Source organism: Callionymus lyra, chromosome 13, assembly GCF_982586985.1.
Source record: "Callionymus lyra chromosome 13, fCalLyr1.hap1.1, whole genome shotgun sequence".
NCBI lineage: Eukaryota > Metazoa > Chordata > Actinopteri > Syngnathiformes > Callionymidae > Callionymus > Callionymus lyra.
In genome coordinates, this window is record NC_141830.1 from 9071980 (window position 1) to 9092106 (window position 20127).

Here is a 20127-nt window from a genome sequence, read left to right on the forward strand (position 1 = left end):
TCATACATCAAGCTATGATATATAGGGTGCTTGGATATTTTAAAAATGCTGGTTTTACTACAAATTGTCTATGATTCATATGTCCATGTAAGCCATACTTTTCTAAACTTTTTTTTCAGTCTGCATGTTTAGGAATAAAGTGCAGTACTCTTTCCAATGCTTAAAAACTTTTTTTTTCTTTTAAATGTGTTTTATGTTTCTTAAATTTTAGCAAGTACCATCAAGGACAACCTAAACTTCAAAAAAAGCAGAAGAAAGCCTGCCAGTGGACTAGCCTCAGCGTTTTCCTGAAGCTGAACCTCGTTCTGATGTTGTGAGTACATGCTTTCAAAACACATGGACATCAAGGCCGTGGTCATATTAAAATCTTTATCGCATTTGCCCTCTGCCTCTCATTTTAGGCACACTGAAATACACATGAGTACATGTACTGTATATGTCACTGTTACTGAGATGAGAAATGAACAATGGGGGCCAGCTTCATTAGTGAGTAAATGTGTTATAAATACCACAATATATTTTCTTCCCTCTTTCCAATAGGACCACTACTACGCTTTGCCTTTATCTCCCACTGTTCTAAAAGCCAGACTTCATAAAGCTCTGGCTGGAGTGGGAGAAGATAAATAACAAGCATCAGGAGCAAGGGATGAAGAAAAATGTACATGCTCTCCTGGAGGATCTGAGGGAGAAAAACCTCATAAATGAAGAACTAAAAGACCAGATAGAATGTTACTCAGTTAAAATGGAAATACTAATTTGAATATTTTATATAGGTGGGTTTTTTTCAAGTCTGTGTTAAACTCTCTTTTTATTTAAAAACAGTTTAAGGAATAAGTTTATACTTACTGAATTAAGTATAAATTAATAAATACATCTTCATTTCAATTGCTGTTCTGCAATTAGTGATGAAGAAGGTTCTGATACACAGTAAGATATTAAACTCATTATAAATGGATACATAGTTGGGATATAATGTCAATAATTGTTTCTCCAGGTGAAAAAAGCATGGGAGGTGGTGGAACAATTATTATTCTGATGACCCAAATCCAGGATTTTCCCTGCCTTTTGCACCTATTAAAAAACATGTGTGTTAGTTGCATGAATACTTTGTTTGTTTTTGTGTATTGTCTAATTAAATGCATATTATCCACTTTCCTGTTAAGCATCGACACTGGCCATCAAAGCCTGCCCATGGAAATTTGGAGGATCCAATGTTGCAAAACATTAGAACCAAGACAGTTGTCTATTTATTATTATGGTGTGTTAATATTTACATTATTTAAATGTGATTGTGTTCTTGTACACACTGTATATGTCTGTTTTTTTGTCTGCATACAGTAATTGTACTATAGTTACAATATTCTGTATTATTAGATCTACAATAATCTAATTCATTTAGAATAATCGAGGTAGTTATACTTAAAGACCACTAGATGGTAGTAATGTGTATACAAATGAACTTAAGTTAAAATGAATTAATCACGGATCGTGAGAAGGTGACGCGTAAATCACGCGACGAAGATCCTATTCGGGCGGGAAAAAAGCCATCAGAGGCCGCTGCGCATTAAGAACTGCAGGGAAAGAGGTATTTCTCAATTTTGAAATACAATTATTCGCCGAATTCTGGACCGTTTTTCAAACGGTTTGGTACGTTCGAATCGTCATACATCAAGCTATGATATATAGGGTGCTTGGATATTTTAAAAATGCTGGTTTTACTACAAATTGTCTATGATTCATATGTCCATGTAAGCCATACTTTTCTAAACTTTTTTTTCAGTCTGCATGTTTAGGAATAAAGTGCAGTACTCTTTCCAATGCTTAAAAACTTTTTTTTTCTTTTAAATGTGTTTTATGTTTCTTAAATTTTAGCAAGTACCATCAAGGACAACCTAAACTTCAAAAAAAGCAGAAGAAAGCCTGCCAGTGGACTAGCCTCAGCGTTTTCCTGAAGCTGAACCTCGTTCTGATGTTGTGAGTACATGCTTTCAAAACACATGGACATCAAGGCCGTGGTCATATTAAAATCTTTATCGCATTTGCCCTCTGCCTCTCATTTTAGGCACACTGAAATACACATGAGTACATGCACTGTATATGTCACTGTTACTGAGATGAGAAATGAACAATGGGGGCCAGCTTCATTAGTGAGTAAATGTGTTATAAATACCACAATATATTTTCTTCCCTCTTTCCAATAGGACCACTACTACGCTTTGCCTTTATCTCCCACTGTTCTAAAAGCCAGACTTCATAAAGCTCTGGCTGGAGTGGGAGAAGATAAATAACAAGCATCAGGAGCAAGGGATGAAGAAAAATGTACATGCTCTCCTGGAGGATCTGAGGGAGAAAAACCTCATAAATGAAGAACTAAAAGACCAGATAGAATGTTACTCAGTTAAAATGGAAATACTAATTTGAATATTTTATATAGGTGGGTTTTTTTCAAGTCTGTGTTAAACTCTCTTTTTATTTAAAAACAGTTTAAGGAATAAGTTTATACTTACTGAATTAAGTATAAATTAATAAATACATCTTCATTTCAATTGCTGTTCTGCAATTAGTGATGAATAAGGTTCTGATACACAGTAAGATATTAAACTCATTATAAATGGATACATAGTTGGGATATAATGTCAATAATTGTTTCTCCAGGTGAAAAAAGCATGGGAGGTGGTGGAACAATTATTATTCTGATGACCCAAATCCAGGATTTTTCCATGCCTTTTGCACCTATTAAAAAAAATGTGTGTTAGTTGCATGAATACTTTGTTTTTGTGTATTGTCTAATTAAATGCATATTATCCACTTTTCTGTTAAGCATCGACACTGGGCATCAAAGCCTCTCACCCCTCGTCTTCCTGCCCATGGAAAATTGGAGGATCCAATGTTGCAAAACCTTAGAACCAAGACTTATATAGGTGGGTTTTTTTCAAGTCTGTGCTAAACTCTCTTTTTATTTAAAAACAGTTTAAGGAATACGTTTATACTTACTGAATTTCAGATCTTCGGGTAGACCTCTTGGCAAAGAAAGGCCATGAGTACACCAGAGACCAGAGGGAGTTTGCTCCGACGCTACACCTTTATGGTCCGAAGGCATATGAGATTGTCTCATCATCTTCCTCCCACATCCCCATACACTGCAACGGTATTCTCCCTGTTGCCTGGTTGTTAAATACAGTATATTGGGTCTCATTCATGAAACTTTAGTGAATCTGTACATTTGTACATGAAAGTCTACGCTATTAACATTAACACTAAAGGCGCCGACGAGGACGGCTGCCTCTTCCAGTAGCTCCGCAGCAATTTCTATAATTTTCTGTTTTTTATTAATTTTTTACTATAATCTTTTTAAATGGATACTTTTGAACATGGAAAGAATCGTCTTGTTTACTCAAGAGAGGATCTACTGTCGCTGAAGTCAATGGCACGGGCTGGAGATCGCCACGAGATCCCGATCGAACTTCAGCGCCGTTACAGAGGCTGTCGGGCAGGGAGGAGGCTAAAGGCTAAGCTATCGGACAATCGGAGACGTCACAGACCAACGATCCCAACGATCACGATGGGGAACGTCAATTCACTGACGAATAAGATCGACGAGCTGTCTGCCCTCAACAACCAGCGGATCTACAGAGAGAGCAGCTTGTTGATCTTCACGGAGACGTGGCTCACTCAGCTGACTCCGGACTCACACGTGGATCTGCCGGGTTTCAGCTCCGTCAGAGCGGACAGAGACGCGCGCGCGTGTGGGAAGCGCAGAGGAGGAGGACTGATCATGTACGTGAATAAACGCTGGTGTAGCCCGGGACATGTTACTGTGAAGAAAGTCTCTTGTTGTCAAGATTTAGAACTGTTGGCTGTCAGCATGCGTCCATATTATCTACCGCGTGAGTTCAGTCACGTGATCGCGTTGTGTGTCTACATTCCTCCGAGCGCTGCGGCTGCATCTGCCTGTGAGAAGATCCACACAATGACAGCTCGACTTCAGAATCAACATCCTGACGCGTTTATCATCATCTCTGGAGACTTTAATCATGCCAACCTGGACTCTACTCTGCCTACTTTCCATCAGGCCGTGGATTGTCCCACCAGGAATAACAGGACAATTGACCTTCTTTATTCCAACTTGAAGGACGCCTACAGAGCCAAACCTCTTCCTCCACTTGGAAGGTCCGATCACAACCTGGTCCACCTTCAGTCACAGTACACTCCTCTGGTGCAGAGACAGACTGTGACCACTAAGACAATCAGAAAGTGGACACCAGCTGTGGAGGACGCCATCAGAGACTGCTTTGAAACAACAGACTGGGATGTGCTGCTGAGGTCTCATGGTGAGGACATCGAGGGACAGACACACTGTCTAACAGATTATTTAAATTTCTGCTTGGACGTTGTCGCCCCTACTAAGACTGTCCGCTGTTACCCTAATAATAAACCGTGGGTAACAAAGGAGGTCAAGGATGTCCTTAACAGGAAGAAAGTGGCATTCAGGAGCAGAGACAGGGACGCCATGAGGTCAGCTCAGCAGGAGGTGAAGCGATGCTTGAAGGAGGCAAAGGACACCTACAGGAGGAGGTTGGAGGAGAAGCTGAGCCGAGAAGAAATAAGAGAGGTCTGGGATGGTGTTAAAACCATCACTGGACACAAGACCAAGGCCTCTCTGACTGCAGTGGACACGGTGGATGAGGCAAATGGACTGAACAACTTTTTCAACAGGTTTGAGCAGGTCACCTCACCCTCACTGCTGCCCGCCTCAGGACCTGCCCCACCTTCTTGTGCCCCCCCCCAGCTCCACAGAACCACTTCCCAGCTTCACCTCACTCCAGGTACAGGATGTACTTCGGAGGATTCGTCCAGGGAAGGCTGCTGGTCCTGATAAGGTGTCTGCTCGACTGCTAAAGACCTGCGCTGCTGAACTAGCTGAGCCACTCCAGCATGTCTTCAACCTCAGTCTACGGCTGGGGAAAGTACCAACTCTGTGGAAGACTTCCTGTATCGTTCCAGTCCCTAAAAAGATCCGACCGAGTGTGCTGAACGATTACAGACCGGTGGCACTGACTTCGCAGCTGATGAAGACACTGGAGCGGCTGGTCCTCAAACATCTCACGCCACAAGTCCAGCACGCGCAAGACCCCCTGCAGTTTGCCTACCAGCCAGCAGTTGGTGTGGAAGATGCCATCCTTCACCTCCTGCATCGGACCTACTCCCACTTGGATAAAGGAAGCGGTTCAGTGAGAATCCTGTTCCTGGACTTTTCTAGTGCCTTCAACACTATCCAACCCACTCTGCTGCAGGACAAACTGACTAAGATGCATGTGGACCCTGGTCTGGTCTCCTGGATTACGGACTACCTTACTGATCGACCACAGTATGTCAGGGTGAAGGACATCAAGTCTGACACTATGGTGTGCAGTACAGGAGCACCTCAGGGGACAGTACTGGCCCCTCTCCTCTTCACCATCTACACTTCAGACCTCTGCTACAACTCAGAGCTGAGTCTCGTCCAGAAGTATGCTGACGACACTGCCATTGTTGGATGCATCAGGGACAACAGCGAAGACGAGTACAGGAATCTGATACGTGACTTTGTGGACTGGAGTGAGAGGAACCACTTGCAGCTGAACACCTCAAAAACCAAGGAGCTGGTCTTGGATTTCGGGAGGTCCAGGACAAAGCCACGTCCAGTGTCCATCAGAGGCGACGAGGTGGAGATAGTGGACAACTATAAGTACCTCGGTGTGTGGATGGACAGTAAACTGGACTGGTCCTGCAACACAGACCATGTGTATAAGAAGGTTCAGAGTAGACTGTACTTTCTGAGGAGGCTTCGATCATTTAACATCTGCAAGAAGCTCCTCTGCATGTTCTACCAGTCTGTGGTGGCCAGTGTCCTGTTCTATGCTGTGGTGTGTTGGGGTGGAAATGTGTCCAAGAGGAGTGTCAACAGGTTGGACAGGTTGATCAGGAGGGCTGGTTCTGTGGTTGGAATGAAGCTGGACTCACTGGTGACAGTTGCTGAGAGGATATCATTGAACAAACTACTGTCCATCATGGATGATGACAGTCATCCTCTGAACACTGTCATCAGTGAGCAGAGAAGCAGAATGAGTGCACGAATTCTCCTACCCAGGTGCAAAACAAATAGACTCAGGGACTCATTCATCCCTCGGGCTATTAAATTGTACAATTCTGAGTTCGGGGGCAGGAGTGGAGTGAAAGTATCTGGATGTTCTGTTCCATGTTAGTCTTTGTATCTTTGTCTTTGTTGTTTTTTTGTTTTTTTTGTTTTTTTTCCTTGACCTATGTTCTTTGTCTTTGTCTTTAGACTTAGATTGTGTCATCTTGTTCTTCCTCTTTATGTTCTTCTTACTTTATTTTTTATGTATTATTTTTTATTGTTCCCAAAGGAGACCTCCTGAGGGATCAATAAAGTTTTACCTTACCTTACCTTACCTTATTAGAACTACTCTGGAATCATGAACGGTGTGGGAATCTCAAATTTGATCACTTTTTTTTAACTGAGAATGCTTTTTTCTGTTCCACCATACAACCCGAACTATCCGATGAGGATCCCATGAAGGACGGGTCATAAGGTAAGGTAAGGTAAGGTAAAACTTTATTGATCCCTCAGGAGGTCTCCTTCGGGAAATTGTTTTTTACCACTAGCCAGCAGTTTTTCATAAACAATAAAAAATGATACATAAAAAATAAAATAAGAAGAAGAACATAAAGAGAAAAAGAACAAGATGACACAATCTAAGTCTAAAGATAAAGAACATAGGTCAAAGAAAAGCAACAAAGACAAAGGATACAAAGACTAACATGGAACAGAACATCCAGATACTCTCACTGCACTCCTGCCCCCGAACTCAGAATTGTACAATTTAATAGCCCGAGGGATGAATGAGTCCCTGAGTCTATTTGTTTTGCACCTGGGTAGGAGCATTCGTGCACTCATTCTGCTTCTCTGCTCACTGATGACAGTGTTGAGAGGATGACTGTCATCATCCATGATGGACAGTAGTTTGTTCAATGATCTCCTCTCAGCAACTGTCACCAGTGAGTCCAGCTTCATTCCAACCACCTCCTGATCAACCTGTCCAACCTGTTGACACTCCTCTTGGACACATTTCCACCCCAACACACCACAGCATAGAACAGGACACTGGCCACCACAGACTGGTAGAACATGCAGAGGAGCTTCTTGCAGATGTTAAATGATCGAAGCCTCCTCAGAAAGTACAGTCTACTCTGAACCTTCTTATATACATGGTCTGTATTGCACGACCAGTCCAGTTTACTGTCCATCCACACACCGAGGTACTTATAGTTGTCAACTATCTCCACCTCGTCGCCTCTGATGGACACTGGACGTGGTCATGTATAAAACGCATCCATAACAAAGTTTTTGATGCTTCTCATCACTTGCTGAAGTAGCTATACATATTTATAAATTAAATAAATATACTTAATATAAATAATGGTGTTGAAATAATGATCTGTTATAATTTCCCGTTTATTCTTTTGTTTTCTTGCAAAAATAATGAATTTACGGTTTTTGAAATAATTGAAGTACTTACGTTCTATTTTCTTAAAAAGCTGTTTGTGCACGATGTATTTTAGTATAAAAAAAACGTAATAGTTGACAAAGATCTGACTTTATTTTCATGTTCAGCAGGTTTTGAAGTATAAGTGAACAAAGTTTCATGTATTGTTTACTGTATCCGTTATTTTAAAACTTGTTGCTGCAAGTTGACTCAAGGACTTCTTTTTTTTTCTTTTTTATCCCCGAGCTTTTCAGCACCACCTTTTTGCGTTTTTTATGCTCTATTTTCCCAGAATTAGCTTGTTATCAATTGTCTATCAAAGTTCTGGCTCCGCTACAGCTACAGCTGATTGACAGGTCCAAAAGCTAGTTGGTGGGTGGGACTTACCGACCGGGGCTGTGATTGGCTATCAGCATCAAGCCTATCACAACAATGGCCGCAGATCAAGCCCAAAAACCGACCCGCCCACTTGGAGTGCCAGTCCAACACTGCCGTGTGCGAAAAAGTACGGAGACCATCGTCGTCGACATGGTAAGATCATATTTTTTTTTTTTTAAACACTCCTGCAGTGTTGTTGTTACAACTATAGTCGCGCATGCGTTTTCAACAAGTACAATCCACGCGGACTTTCTCCCTCGTTTTTTATTTTTCACACGGAGCCTCGTCAACAAATTAAAAGTTCTACTTTTTTATAATGATAAAAAACGTCAACATTTCTTCAATAGCTTCCAGAAAACCTGACCCATTAATGTATAATTAGTCATGTGACATGGTGAGGAGAGGGCGTTTTAAAGATCGGACAGCAGCAGGGATTCCCCGACGCAAAAACAAGTTCTTGTGCCGAGCGAGGACACATGAACTGAGTATTGAAGCCCTAACCGTCAAGAATTGTATACGTTTCTCTGTTAATTCATACCAAGGTTCTAGACCTGCACTGCTCCAGTTCCCTTCCTGAAGATGTGAGGCACAGGATGACCTTTATTGACATTGAAATACTAAACCAAAAACCTAAGCAATATATTAAAATAATGGTTCAACATTACAGTATCGCTTTTCAACTTACCGTATTGATTTAAATTGCGTTTTTTTTAAAAACCAAAGCTATTTATGGTTGTGTATAAAATAAAACTTTTTTTTCTTTCATTTTTTAAACTATTAACATGCAACTATTCACGGGTTGGTCATGGTTTCTGGCTGCTAGATAGCAGCAGTCATTCCCTCCTCCTCCGCAGCTAAAATAAAATTAAAATCACCTGGGACGACTGAGGACGAGAGGATACAATCGACTCCAGCAGTTTTGAAAGCTGATGGACAATTTCTGGTTCAAAAATGAATGAAAGCAGCTACGACTTCGTCAAGAGTCATGTGGTCTGTATATTCTGAAACACCAGAGTCAAGTACTCGGACAATACTACAAATCCATCCTTGTTACTACAGTATCACTACATATCGTAAAGTCGCCTCTGTGTGGTGATTCTTGACAATCGTACCCCTAAGTATTACTCTGCTTCAAGAAAATCTGGCCCTGTCGAAACACATTTGAAAAAGTACCTGAAGACTATCAACAACTTTATTCCAGGTGGAGACTTGTGGATCAGCCCAGGTGAAGAGAGTCCTGCAGAGGATGAAGGTCATGGCAAATCACTGTCTTGATATGGTTGGTGCGGTTTTCTGCCGACCATCGACCAGCGAGCAGTGTGAAGATGTCACACACATCCAAGGTAGATTAAAACATCCTTGTTTATCGGATAGAAATGTTGTTTCCGTTCTCATGCTTCTCTCATTTTTTATAAAACCCAGTGTTGACCATCATCAACATCAGAGACTCCACCCTCAACAACTGCAGCTTCCAGAACCAGAAGTGTTCTTGTACCGGATCAGAACTTCTCCAAATGCAATGTGAGAGCGGAGGTGAGTCGTGTAGATCGTTGAATGAATGACAGATTTTCATTCAACCATTTTCATCTTGCATACGGTTTTCTGCTATTTTCGTCACTTTTGGGAACTCCGTCGGCAGACACGCTCAGCGGGTCTATTGTTTACACAAGGGATCAGCTGTTGGGGTTGCGCAACACCGCTCTCTCTCTCAGCGCGGAATGGATGATTCCCGTGCACTTTATTTTCTTCCAACTGCGCTGTTGTGAAAGTGTGTTTCCCCTCTGGGGATGAATAAAGCCTTTCTATTCTATTCTATTCTATTATAGAGTTATTGAAAGTGTTTTTTTGTAGTTTATGTATTGTTGTTTAAATGTGAACGATGATAATCTTCTTCATTCCACTCATAGGTGAAAGTAGAAGCTATCACATCGTAAACTCAGAGTTAAACTACGCCATGATTGGGGATCACAACGTCATGACGGTGGATCTCGACTCAAACGTCGAAAAACAAGACGGAAGTGACATGGAAACAGCTGCTATTGTTTAATGCAGATGTGAAGTATTATTATGGAAACAGCTGTTATTGTTTAATGCAGATGTAAAGTATTGTTACATTACTACTATAATGATTACCATCAGTTAATGAACTTCTAGTACGTGCAGGAATTGTGAGTGTGAACGGTTTATTCGTATATTCGTGGGCGTGTGTGTGCAGCCTACTCCCATCAGTATGTGAATGGCTGTCAAAGCGCTTTGTGACCCTGGTCTAGAAAGGCGCTATATAAATAGAGATTATTATTATTATTATTATTACTATTATATTAAATATTTGTGGATTAATAATCACTTAAATCTGTGACAATTTGTCAGAGTATGCACAGTATGTCTAAAGAGTTCAAATCCCGAATGGCTGCTTGTACACAGAGTGAACCTGTTGTCTGTTATCTTGTGTCACGACCAGTCTAGGGTTCAGTGTTGTGGATGATATTATCCTAAATCATGTTTCACTTCCAAATGTTACCATTCAACCAAAGTGTTCGAAAGTGTTTTTTTAATCCAGGTGTTGCCATGAATGTTCAGTCTCAAAACTTGGAAAAACTCCCATTTAATGACTGAAGTAGCATATATTTATTCCATTATTATATCTAATTTAATTTAAAACATTAAAATGCTTATGAAAGACTAAGAATGGATATATTAGGTGCCGCAGAATGACTGCCTTGATGATTAAATAATTGTCGTCAAACGTATTGAAATAAAAAATATATGAAATCATCTATTGTTGTCATGCTTTGTTACTGCCTTCTACAAAAATGAGGAAAGATGTGAGGAGAGGAAATACAAACACATTTATTTCTTCTTTTTCTTTCCATCACCCTTGCCTTTCTTGCCTTTCTTTTTGTCCGCCTTGTTGCCCAAACCTCTGCGGGACATGCAGCCTCTCCACCAGGCCTGGATCTGAAATGTAAGAATAGAAATGGGTCATATTTGTTGTTATTTATTCTGCGCCATATCTGTCGATTGTTTATCAAATGTAGATTTCTACCGTGTTAATAGGTTTCAGATGATTTGAAATGTGAAGTTTAAGATGCAAATTAATCAATACTTTCCACGGATTACAATCATGGACTAGAATATATATGTTTTAGTGGATGTGGATCATACATCATATTTTAGCCATGTTATGTATATGTCCTTGTCAAAGATGACAGGTTTGCGATGCTATAAATCAATTATTATACCAAGTTATTATCAATCATTGAATAATATCTCTTGTAGAAGATATGGACCATTAACAAGCAAAATATCATAACGTTAGAATGTAGAATTCTAGAGAAATTGATAGTCAAAACATTGTGTTTTAGCCATGAAGCCATTAAAAAAATGTCAAAGATGCCAGATTTATGAGGCTATAAATCAATAGTTATCCCAATTTACAGATCTTCTGGAAGCTATCCCACAGCACATCATAATAATTCAATGTAGAATATGAAAAGGTAAGAATGTAAAGGGGTGGTCGAAGGTGGTGCATCTTCACCCTCACACACACCTTGGTGGCCGCCGTGGCCTCTTCCTGCTGGCGCCGTAGTTTCTCCTGCTCTTTCCTGTCTTCCAGCACCACCTCTTCCATTTCTCTGAACTGGGAAACACATCAAGTATGAATCCTAGAAAAAAAAAAACAGCCACAGAAGTCTCACCTTCCTCTTGAGCTCGGCCAGTTTGTCCAGAGTGACGGCCCGTCTGCTGTCCACCTTGCTGAGCTGGTGCACCACGTCGTGCAGCATCGTGTCCGTCTTCTGCTTCCAGTCCAGCCTCAGCTGCTGCAGCTCCTGTTTGACAAGTCAGCGTTGACCCATGTTACACCTCCAATTATATTGACTATATATGATGTAAAAGCCATAACAACTGTCACCTTTCGAGGAGACCATCATTTTCAATGTTTTTCTAATACCAATTTTCTGGACAATTATAATAAAAAGGAAATGTTTTAACCTTCGGTAACTCTTGGTATTAATTCCTAAGTAATGCTATAAATGTATTTTTCATACGATTTAAGTGGGCAAAATCTTTTCACACACAGATTTGGCTCAATTTATTTTTTTGTCTCTTCATCATCTTATCTAAATCTTATCTAACTTTACTGGTTATTTGTTGTTTTTTGTCAATGGGTGCTGTATCATTATTAAAAAAAAATGGTGCTAACAGCTAAATGCTAACGGAGAGATTAAGATATTTATCATATTTATACAGTTTTTCTGTAAAAGCACACTTTGACATTTGGAATAGGGACACGCTTTGAGATTAAAAGATGTTAAATCTGAAACTTCAGTGGTTGTTTGTTGGTTTTGGTCAATGGGTGCTAAATCATTTTTACAAAATGGTGCTAACAGCTAAATGCTAACGGATAGATTTAGCATTTAGCTTAAATGTCAAGGCAAGATCATAAGAGGACGTGTTGTCAAGACTGTTGGTCGTACATATGACAAAATAAAAAAATGAAAACTTTCAATGTACTGACCTCGTTTCTATAATGCAAATATTTCTTTTTGGCTTCATGAACCTCCGCCTGCTGTTGCAACTGGTCCTTCAGCAGCTGAATAAACCAGACAAAAAGCAGACAGAACTCAGTTGTGTATCAATGGCTCCGTGATTATAACTGGAGTCAAACCTCGCGCTTGTTGTCAAGGTCCGTCTCGGCTTTATTTGTCTCGAACTGCGTCCTCTTCAACTGCTGTTCCAGAAGCTTCTCCTCCAGCTTCTTCCTCTTCTCGATCTTCAACGCTTGAACATCCACTTGTTTGCTGAGACGTTTGCCGCGCTTACACATCTCCTGATGAACACATAGAAAGACTTGTTCTTGTTTACTCTTTAACACATTTTGACTTATGATGGGGTTTTATTGACCCTTTGAAACATTTATTAATGCATTTTATAACATTTTTAACAACCTGAATAAAGTAAAAGTTATTTATAAAGCGCCTTTCTAGACCAGGGTCACAAAGCACCATAACAATTAAAAACAATACACAGTTAAAATATATACTTATAAGATCAAGACACATAAGACAAACACAGGAGTCCCAGAAAATCAAGGAAAAGCCTTGACAAATAAAATGTCTTAAGATGTTTCTTGAAGAGGGAGAGGAAGATCGTTCCAAAGCTTAGGAGCAACAGTCTGGAAGGATTTCTCTCCTCTGGTTCTGAAGCGTGTTCAGGAACCATCAGTAGATTCTGATCCACAGACCTCAGAGCCCAAGCTGGGGTGTAAGTCTGGATCAGATCACTGATGGAAGGTCTGACCATGAAAAGATCTGAATTAAGAACCAGAATTTTAAAATGGATCCTGAAAGAAACTGGCAACCAGTGAAGAGTTTTAAGGATCGGAGAAATGTGAGTTCTTCTACTAGAGCGGCTCAGAATTCTCGCTGCAGAGTTTTGTAATAATTGCAGGCGAGACAGATCCTTCTTGATAAGACACGAAAATAATCTGTTACAATAGTCTAAACAAGAAGACGCAAACGCATGGATTATAAGATCCAGATCGTCATTTTCCTAAATTTAGAGATTTTTCACAGTTGAAGGTTCCTGGTATACTATAATGTATATACTTGTTTTATTTAGTGACTGAATTTCTGCAAAATCTATTTTTAACTTGCTTCTAAATTTGTACAGTGGCTGTTGTGAGGATAGAATTCTTGGTTTCTACATGATCTTTGACCTCACGAGGGCCACAAAAATATAGTCAAAGGGCCATATGTGGCCCCTGGACCACACTTCCTCAGGTGTGGCCTAACACTAGTAGTTGAGTAGTTGTATGTACAGTACAACAGTGTTTGTTTAAAGAACCAAAGCTCAAGTAACCTGCAATATTTTTGAGGATTGATTTGACTTTCGCACAAACTGTGACAATAAGACAAACTAGCTGTGAGTCAAAAAGTCTCTCACCTTCAGACTCTCGGTTTTCTGTCTCAGTTCTTGCTGTTGTCGGTGCAAGGTTTGTGTTTTACTCGCCAGCTCTCTCTTGGCCTCTCTGGAGAGAAATATATACATCAGGTAAAAAAAAAGAAAGAACAAAAATCCTTCTTTTGTGGCCACTTTAGGTTAAAAACGTCCACGATATGGGACAAATAAAGGTTGATAATAGCAACACCATAATTGGCTGAAAGTTTGATCAATTTGGTCTTGTCTGGTGACGTATTATTAAAGAATACCAACATTTTTATAGTGAATTTAAAAAGCTACAAATGAAAATAAATAAATACGTTTAGAAAATGTATTATTCAACTATTGGAATTATAATATCAAACTCCATGAGTATATATTTATTTTATTCATTAAAAAAAAAGATAGTTTAAATTAAATTAAATTAAATTAAATTAATAACTAATTCAACCTTAAAATATAGAAATTATTGAATTTAAAATAAATAATCAAAAGCTTAAAAACTACATTTAAAATATGCATAAAAGCGTCAACTCAGAAGTGAAGTGATTCAGTTTATGAAGTTTCATCTACATCTTGTATGGACTCTCTCTGCTGCTGCGGCTCGTGTAGCAACACTAGGAACTCTCATGACCGTTGACTGATCTGTCTCTGTGCTTTTCAGGTTCATAACAATATCGTTCACCACCTGCATTGAATAATTGTCGTAGAATATTTAAAGAAAAACCTCTTGGCGTTCTCAGTGTTCTTGGCTTGATCCGTTTCCTCCACTTCCTGCAGCAAACAGCTGAAATCCTGCTCTTCTATCAGCTGCCCATGAAGGTTGGACATCTGCTGCGAGATATATTCACTATGAAGACAGCAGAAAATACACATTTAACTATTTTTTACTAGCTCAAACTGATATCTTACCTAGTCTAGTCCAGGAAAACCTTCCCTGCTTTTATTGGTTATAGGTCAAATTCCAATTGTGTTGCTATAGTGTTTGCCAGGCCAGTGGTAACGTCATTAATATGTGAGCAATACATCTGAACTCACCAGTCGGATTTCAGCTTCATTACTCTGGCCTTCTCCTACAAGAGTAGAAAAGATGGAAGTGAGACGATTTATAACACACGATTTAACACACTCTTTACTATGACATCACATCATGGGTTTAGAAGTACTTTAGATTTTAGGACGGCACAAACATGTTGGAACTAAAGAGATTATGAAGGTTTCATGTGACCAAAATGTGCAAAATAATGAGATGATAAAGGATTTATGTGACCAAAAGTAGTAAAATAATGAGATTGTGAAGGATTCATTTTATGTATAGGTGTAAAACAATGAGAATTTTGAGGTTGTATGTGACCAAAATGTGTAATTTAGATTATCGAGGATCTATGTGAATAAAAGTAGTAAAATAATGAGATTATTGAGGATTTATGTGACCACAAGGTGTAAAATAATGAGATCATTGAGGATTTATGTGACCAAAAGGTATAAAATGATAATATTATTGAGGATTTATGTGACTAAAGGGTGTAAAATAATGAGATTATAAAGGATTTATGTGACTAAAATGTACAAAATAATGAGATTATCAAGGATTTATGTGACCACAAGGTGTAAAATAATGAGATTATTGAGGATGTTTGTGACAACAAGGTGTAAAATAATGAGATTATTGAGGATCTTTGTGACCAAAAGGTGTAAAATAATGAGATTATTGAGGATCTTTGACCATAAAGTGTAAAATAATGTTATTATTGAGGATGTTTGTGACAACAAGGTGTAAAATAATGAGATTATTGAGGATCTTTGACCATAAAGTGTAAACTAATGTTATTATTTAGGAACTTTGTGACTACAAGATGTAAAATAATGAGATCATTGAGGATTTATGTGACCACAAGGTGTAAAATAATGAGATTATTGAGGATGTTTGACCATAAGGTGTAAAATAATGTTATTATTTAGGATCTTTGTGACCACAAGGTGTAAAATAATGAGATCATTGAGGATTTATGTGACCAAAAGGTATAAAATGATAATATTATTGAGGATTTATGTGACTAAAGGGTGTAAAATAATGAGATTATAAAGGATTTATGTGACTAAAATGTACAAAATAATGAGATTATCAAGGATTTATGTGACAACAAGGTGTAAAATAATGAGATTATTGAGGATGTTTGTGACAACAAGGTGTAAAATAATGAGATTATTGAGGATCTTTGTGACCAAAAGGTGTAAAATAATGAGATTATTGAGGATCTTTGACCATAAAGTGTAAAATAATGTTATTATTGAGGATGTTTGTGACAACAAGGTGTAAAATAATGAGATTATTGATTTATGTGACCAAAAGGTATAAAATAATGAGATCATTGAGGATTTATTTGACCAAAAGGCGTAAAATGATAAGATTATTGAGGATCTATGTGACCAAAAGGTGTAAAATAATACGATTATTGAGGATTTATGTGACCAAATGGCGTAAAATAATACGATTATTGAGGATTTATGTCACCTTAAGAAAAAGACACACACTGTTGTCTTGTCTGACAGTGTGTGTGTAAAATTCATCATTTGTCCTCTAACCAACCACATAAAAAAGGTGAAAATGAAAATTCAACAGTGAGGATAAACTCATTGTTATGTTCAGTGTGACCTCTGACCTGTGCTTCTGCAGTGCTGTACTTCTCCTTGCGCATCTGGGCGGCCAGCTCCAGGCCCAGCTTGTTCAACTGGTTACAGCAGTCGTTGACCACCGCCGCCACACAGAGACTCTGGATCCGAGTCAAAGACATCTGTGTGAAGACATCAGTTGTTTATTATTATTTACCTGACATTGATCCAGACATGACAGCGACACAGTGACGTGACTAACCGTGGTTTCTAGACACTTGTGTGGACTGCAACGAACGCACCTACACTTTATTTTTTAAGACTGACTTTCATCTTTGAAACAGATTGGAGGAATAAAGTCATACAGATAAAGTGGATTAGGAGAGTTTATACAAATGTTTAACGTTGCCTTTCATTAAAATTGCTGGATTAAAAGAAACTTTTTAGCAAAAAAGTAGTATACGTCTAATACTATATCTGTTCTTAAAATATCATTGTTGTTGTTTATTGTCAACAACACAGGGGTTTTTACGTGGTGTTGTGGAAGAAGGTGGAGTAAGTAGAGAAGGCATAAAACTCTCACTTTGACGTTAACAATTCAGTAAAATAATAAAGAAAACAAGTAAATAAAAGATAAACTACAACATGAGGCATTATTAGCCACATTAGGGATTTTTGGTTCGATAAAAACGGAAAATATTGACTGTCGGACAAATACAAATTGCAGATAATCCGTCATATGAAAGAATAAAAAAGGCGCACTTACTTTAACTTACTTACGTTAGCTGTCAATCCAGTTTCAATTTCATTTTAATTCAAGCTACAGCACTCGCTAGCTGGAAGCTAGTCTGCGGTTAAACTTGTTACCATGACAACCGATCACGTGGCCACGGTTGGTCACGATAGGACCAATGAAAACAGACTTTGGTCACAGAAATTGTGTTTACTTACGGAAATATTTGGGCCACACGTCGTGTAAACAAAACTATTGAAAATAGTAAACAAATAAAAAACAAAGACTATTGTTTTATATAAATATATATTTCCCATTTTGAAATTAAATTAAAAAAAACATTTTGAAAAAGTATTTAATTTTAACAAAAGTTAGCAAATGGGTGGAACTTAATTTAAGGTAAACATACTTTATAAGTGATCATTAACAGACTCTGTATTCTTTATACTGTCATTTCAATGGTGCATTCTGCTACAGTACTTGATTGACACAAAACTGTGTATTAAAAGACACACGTTCTTGCACGCGTGGATAAACGGATTCATAAACAATACATCGGTATTGCATCACTTTATTGTGGTGATTTGTTGTTCTGTCAGCACTGGGGTTACAGTTAATACAGACTGGTAGAAGCTACACTGGTGCACATGCACGATGCTGTAACACGGTCTATCCTTGTCGCCTTTCACCAAGAATCACCATAATGGGACCCACATTTAATCTTGGACACGAGCGCACATCCATCCACCTGCTCTACGTACGAACCACCAGAAACAAAGTATGTACAACGACAGATGACTTTGATCACGAAAGGCAGTTTTAAGGCAGAAAACAGAGTCTGGGTGAAAGTTAAAAATGATGTTTTAAAGCAACTGGGAGGTGTAATCCTGTCTGCGAGATTACATGCTTGTCCGTAATCAACACGTTTCTTTGCAACTGAAAAATACTGAATATCTAAAAAAAATAAACCTGATAATATAGTTGAGAACATGTTTATGATTAAAATAACACATATGTCATGATGTAATATGTTGTGTGATCGAGATACAAGTTGATAAAAACTGTGAAAATCTTACTCCAATCGGGTATTTTACACCTTTCATCGAGCCAGAATTAAAATGATCGTCGCTATTCTGTTAAATGAGGCACAGATTACGGATTCTGTTGCATGATTCCATGCATTTAGAGTTTTCTCAAAAGTTTACTCAAGTTGCAAACATGGTGCATGTAAGCCTTTCTTTTAATCTTTCAATCAGGGTCTAATAATAATCTCTAATAAGTACATACTTTACATGTAATGTGTACTGTTTTGCATTAGTGTTTATTGTCGTGTATTTTTGTTTAATCTTTTTTTGTGTGAACTTTCCACTGGGCAATTCAAGATTCCTAAATAAGGAAAGATTAAAGTATAGATATAAATCACAACATCAGCCCTGATTGATAATGTACCCCCTTGATTTTGTGGCCCAAAGTGCAGTTTTGTGTTGGGTCGTTTATGTCCAGAAACAGTATGAAACCAGCAACAGACGCATCACAAGTCAAGCCTAATGGTTTACAAAGAAACACCACAGCAACATAATAGTTGGTCATAATGTAATGGATGATTGGTAATGTTTTTTGTAGCATGGATATCACTCTCATGCTCACTTCAGATTTCAATTTGGTCATGTTTTTAAGTGGATCATAAGAAGATTGAAGGTGGGTTTTTTTTGTTAAGCAGCAGATATGTGGAATAAATGTGTGAAACTAAAGTGACATCATACAGCAGATCCAACACAGATGTCATCAATGTTTCATCAGTTATGTATAAGTGAATCCTTCATGTGACGACGACAGTCGGGGGGGGAAATCTCAAAAGCAACATGTACGGACAAATGATTGGCTGCTGCACGGTTTAAAAGGTAGAAAATGTGGCGTAATCCAAGAAATCTTGTGGTTCCGGCGTTCTCCATAATCACCCGTGTGTGTTCCTGAGAAAGTCAAACACTCCTCAAATACGAGCTCTTTCTTGTGCTTGTTGACTTCAGTTGAGGTGGACGATGCAGTTGTGCAGTCCGGAAAAAGGGAAAAGCTTTGTCCACCACTTTAAAAAAAAAGAAATCCATGATGAGGTAAAAAATAAGCTCCACGATGTGCTGCCGTGCAGCCGGGAAACACCACAGAGGGTTATATCTCTCATCTCACATTTGGAACTAGAGAACATGTGATCGGATCCTTGATTGTGCCTCAAAAAATCATCAGATCTCCTTGATTGTTCTTTCGGACGGCCGGTAATCTTCCCTTCCTTTCGGAGAGGACATGTAGAAGGACTGGGTCTTGCGTTTTAGACGGGCCCGCTTGGTGGCCAGCGACAGGCTCCTCTTGCTGGAGGCGATGATGTCGGAGATGAAGGTCTTGCAGTCGACACAGACCTCCATGCTGGCCCAGTCTTCGGTCAGCTCCGAGGGAAGCTCCAGCTCGTCGTGCGACTTCAGGGAGCCGTGTTTTGAAAGCCTGGAACACAGAAGGGAACTCGAGGTCAGCGATGTTAAATCTGATCTAAATCTGAATCTCTATCCATGTTATTTTTAAACATTATTTCATTCTGAAATGTGTTGATAAATCCGTTACCAGTCGAGTGAATCCGAAGGCATAACGGGCGACTCTGAGAAATGGTTGCTTCAAGTTATCATTTACCCCTTTTTTTTTTATCAAAAAGCCTCGCACATGCGCAGAACGTACACTAAAGTCTGCGTCGCTTGTCGAACCTTACGTTGTTTTGTCCATTTCTAAATTTCCAAATTCCTCAAGTAACTTAATATTTCCCCCAAAAGTTTCTCAGGGGCCACATGCAGCTATTTTGTCCTCTAGCGGCCTCTGCAGTTGCAACAGTCCAGGATAAATATGGGGAGAATTAAAAAGTAATGTCATCTG

General features: G+C 38.9%; 3 protein-coding genes across 8 annotated transcripts in view; 1 reads left to right on the forward strand and 2 right to left on the reverse strand.

Moving 5' to 3' along the window:
- The first annotated feature begins 6456 nt into the window (after positions 1-6456).
- LOC148067267 (uncharacterized) lies at positions 6457-10700 on the forward strand. 3 transcript variants are annotated; one of them, XM_087805130.1, is made up of 5 exons: positions 6457-6603; positions 7904-8078; positions 9127-9268; positions 9348-9458; positions 9833-10700. In XM_087805130.1, the coding sequence occupies exons 2-5, from the start codon at positions 7980-7982 to the stop codon at positions 9970-9972; spliced, it is 492 nt and encodes a 163-aa protein (XP_087661256.1). In that variant the 5' UTR covers positions 6457-6603; positions 7904-7979; the 3' UTR covers positions 9973-10700. The 3 variants fall into 3 exon arrangements, with proteins under 3 accessions (XP_087661256.1, XP_087661258.1, XP_087661257.1); XM_087805132.1 differs by having other exon boundaries at positions 6457-6593; positions 7990-8078; XM_087805131.1 differs by lacking the exon at positions 6457-6603 and having other exon boundaries at positions 7304-8078; positions 9348-9446.
- Positions 10701-10751: 51 nt separating this feature from the next.
- Positions 10752-17353, reverse strand: drc9 (dynein regulatory complex subunit 9). Of its 3 annotated transcripts, none has more exons than XM_087805127.1 (10): positions 17248-17353; positions 16532-16663; positions 14907-14941; positions 14596-14718; positions 13872-13956; positions 12595-12756; positions 12445-12519; positions 11624-11755; positions 11476-11565; positions 10752-10883 (listed from the first exon to the last, which is right to left on the reverse strand). In XM_087805127.1, exons 2-10 carry the CDS (start codon positions 16661-16663, stop codon positions 10776-10778), a joined length of 942 nt encoding a protein of 313 aa, XP_087661253.1. In that variant the 5' UTR covers positions 17248-17353; the 3' UTR covers positions 10752-10775. The 3 variants fall into 3 exon arrangements, with proteins under 3 accessions (XP_087661253.1, XP_087661254.1, XP_087661255.1); XM_087805128.1 differs by having other exon boundaries at positions 17262-17338; XM_087805129.1 differs by having other exon boundaries at positions 17258-17303.
- A 416-nt stretch (positions 17354-17769) lies between these two features.
- Positions 17770-20127, reverse strand: part of spire1b (spire-type actin nucleation factor 1b) — a 28911-nt gene continuing 26553 nt past the window's right edge. For both annotated transcript variants that reach the window (XM_087805719.1, XM_087805718.1), the window contains one exon: positions 17770-19707. In XM_087805719.1, the coding sequence (XP_087661845.1) occupies positions 19452-19707 (256 nt within the window). In that variant the 3' untranslated portion in view covers positions 17770-19451. The remainder of the gene's footprint in view (positions 19708-20127) is intronic.

Coding starts and splice junctions, on each gene's coding strand:
- LOC148067267 (XM_087805130.1), top strand. CDS start 7,980: ATGGCCGCAGATCAAGCCCAAAAACCGACCCGCCCACTTGGAGTGCCA. Junction 8,079..9,126: donor AGACCATCGTCGTCGACATG/GTAAGATCATAT, acceptor ACTTTATTCCAG/GTGGAGACTTGTGGATCAGC. Junction 9,459..9,832: donor AATGCAATGTGAGAGCGGAG/GTGAGTCGTGTA, acceptor TTCCACTCATAG/GTGAAAGTAGAAGCTATCAC.
- drc9 (XM_087805127.1), bottom strand. CDS start 16,663: ATGTCTTTGACTCGGATCCAGAGTCTCTGTGTGGCGGCGGTGGTCAAC. Junction 13,957..14,595: donor AACACTGAGAACGCCAAGAG/GTTTTTCTTTAA, acceptor ATTTCTCTCCAG/AGAGGCCAAGAGAGAGCTGG. Junction 10,884..11,475: donor AGGCCACGGCGGCCACCAAG/GTGTGTGTGAGG, acceptor CTTACATTTCAG/ATCCAGGCCTGGTGGAGAGG.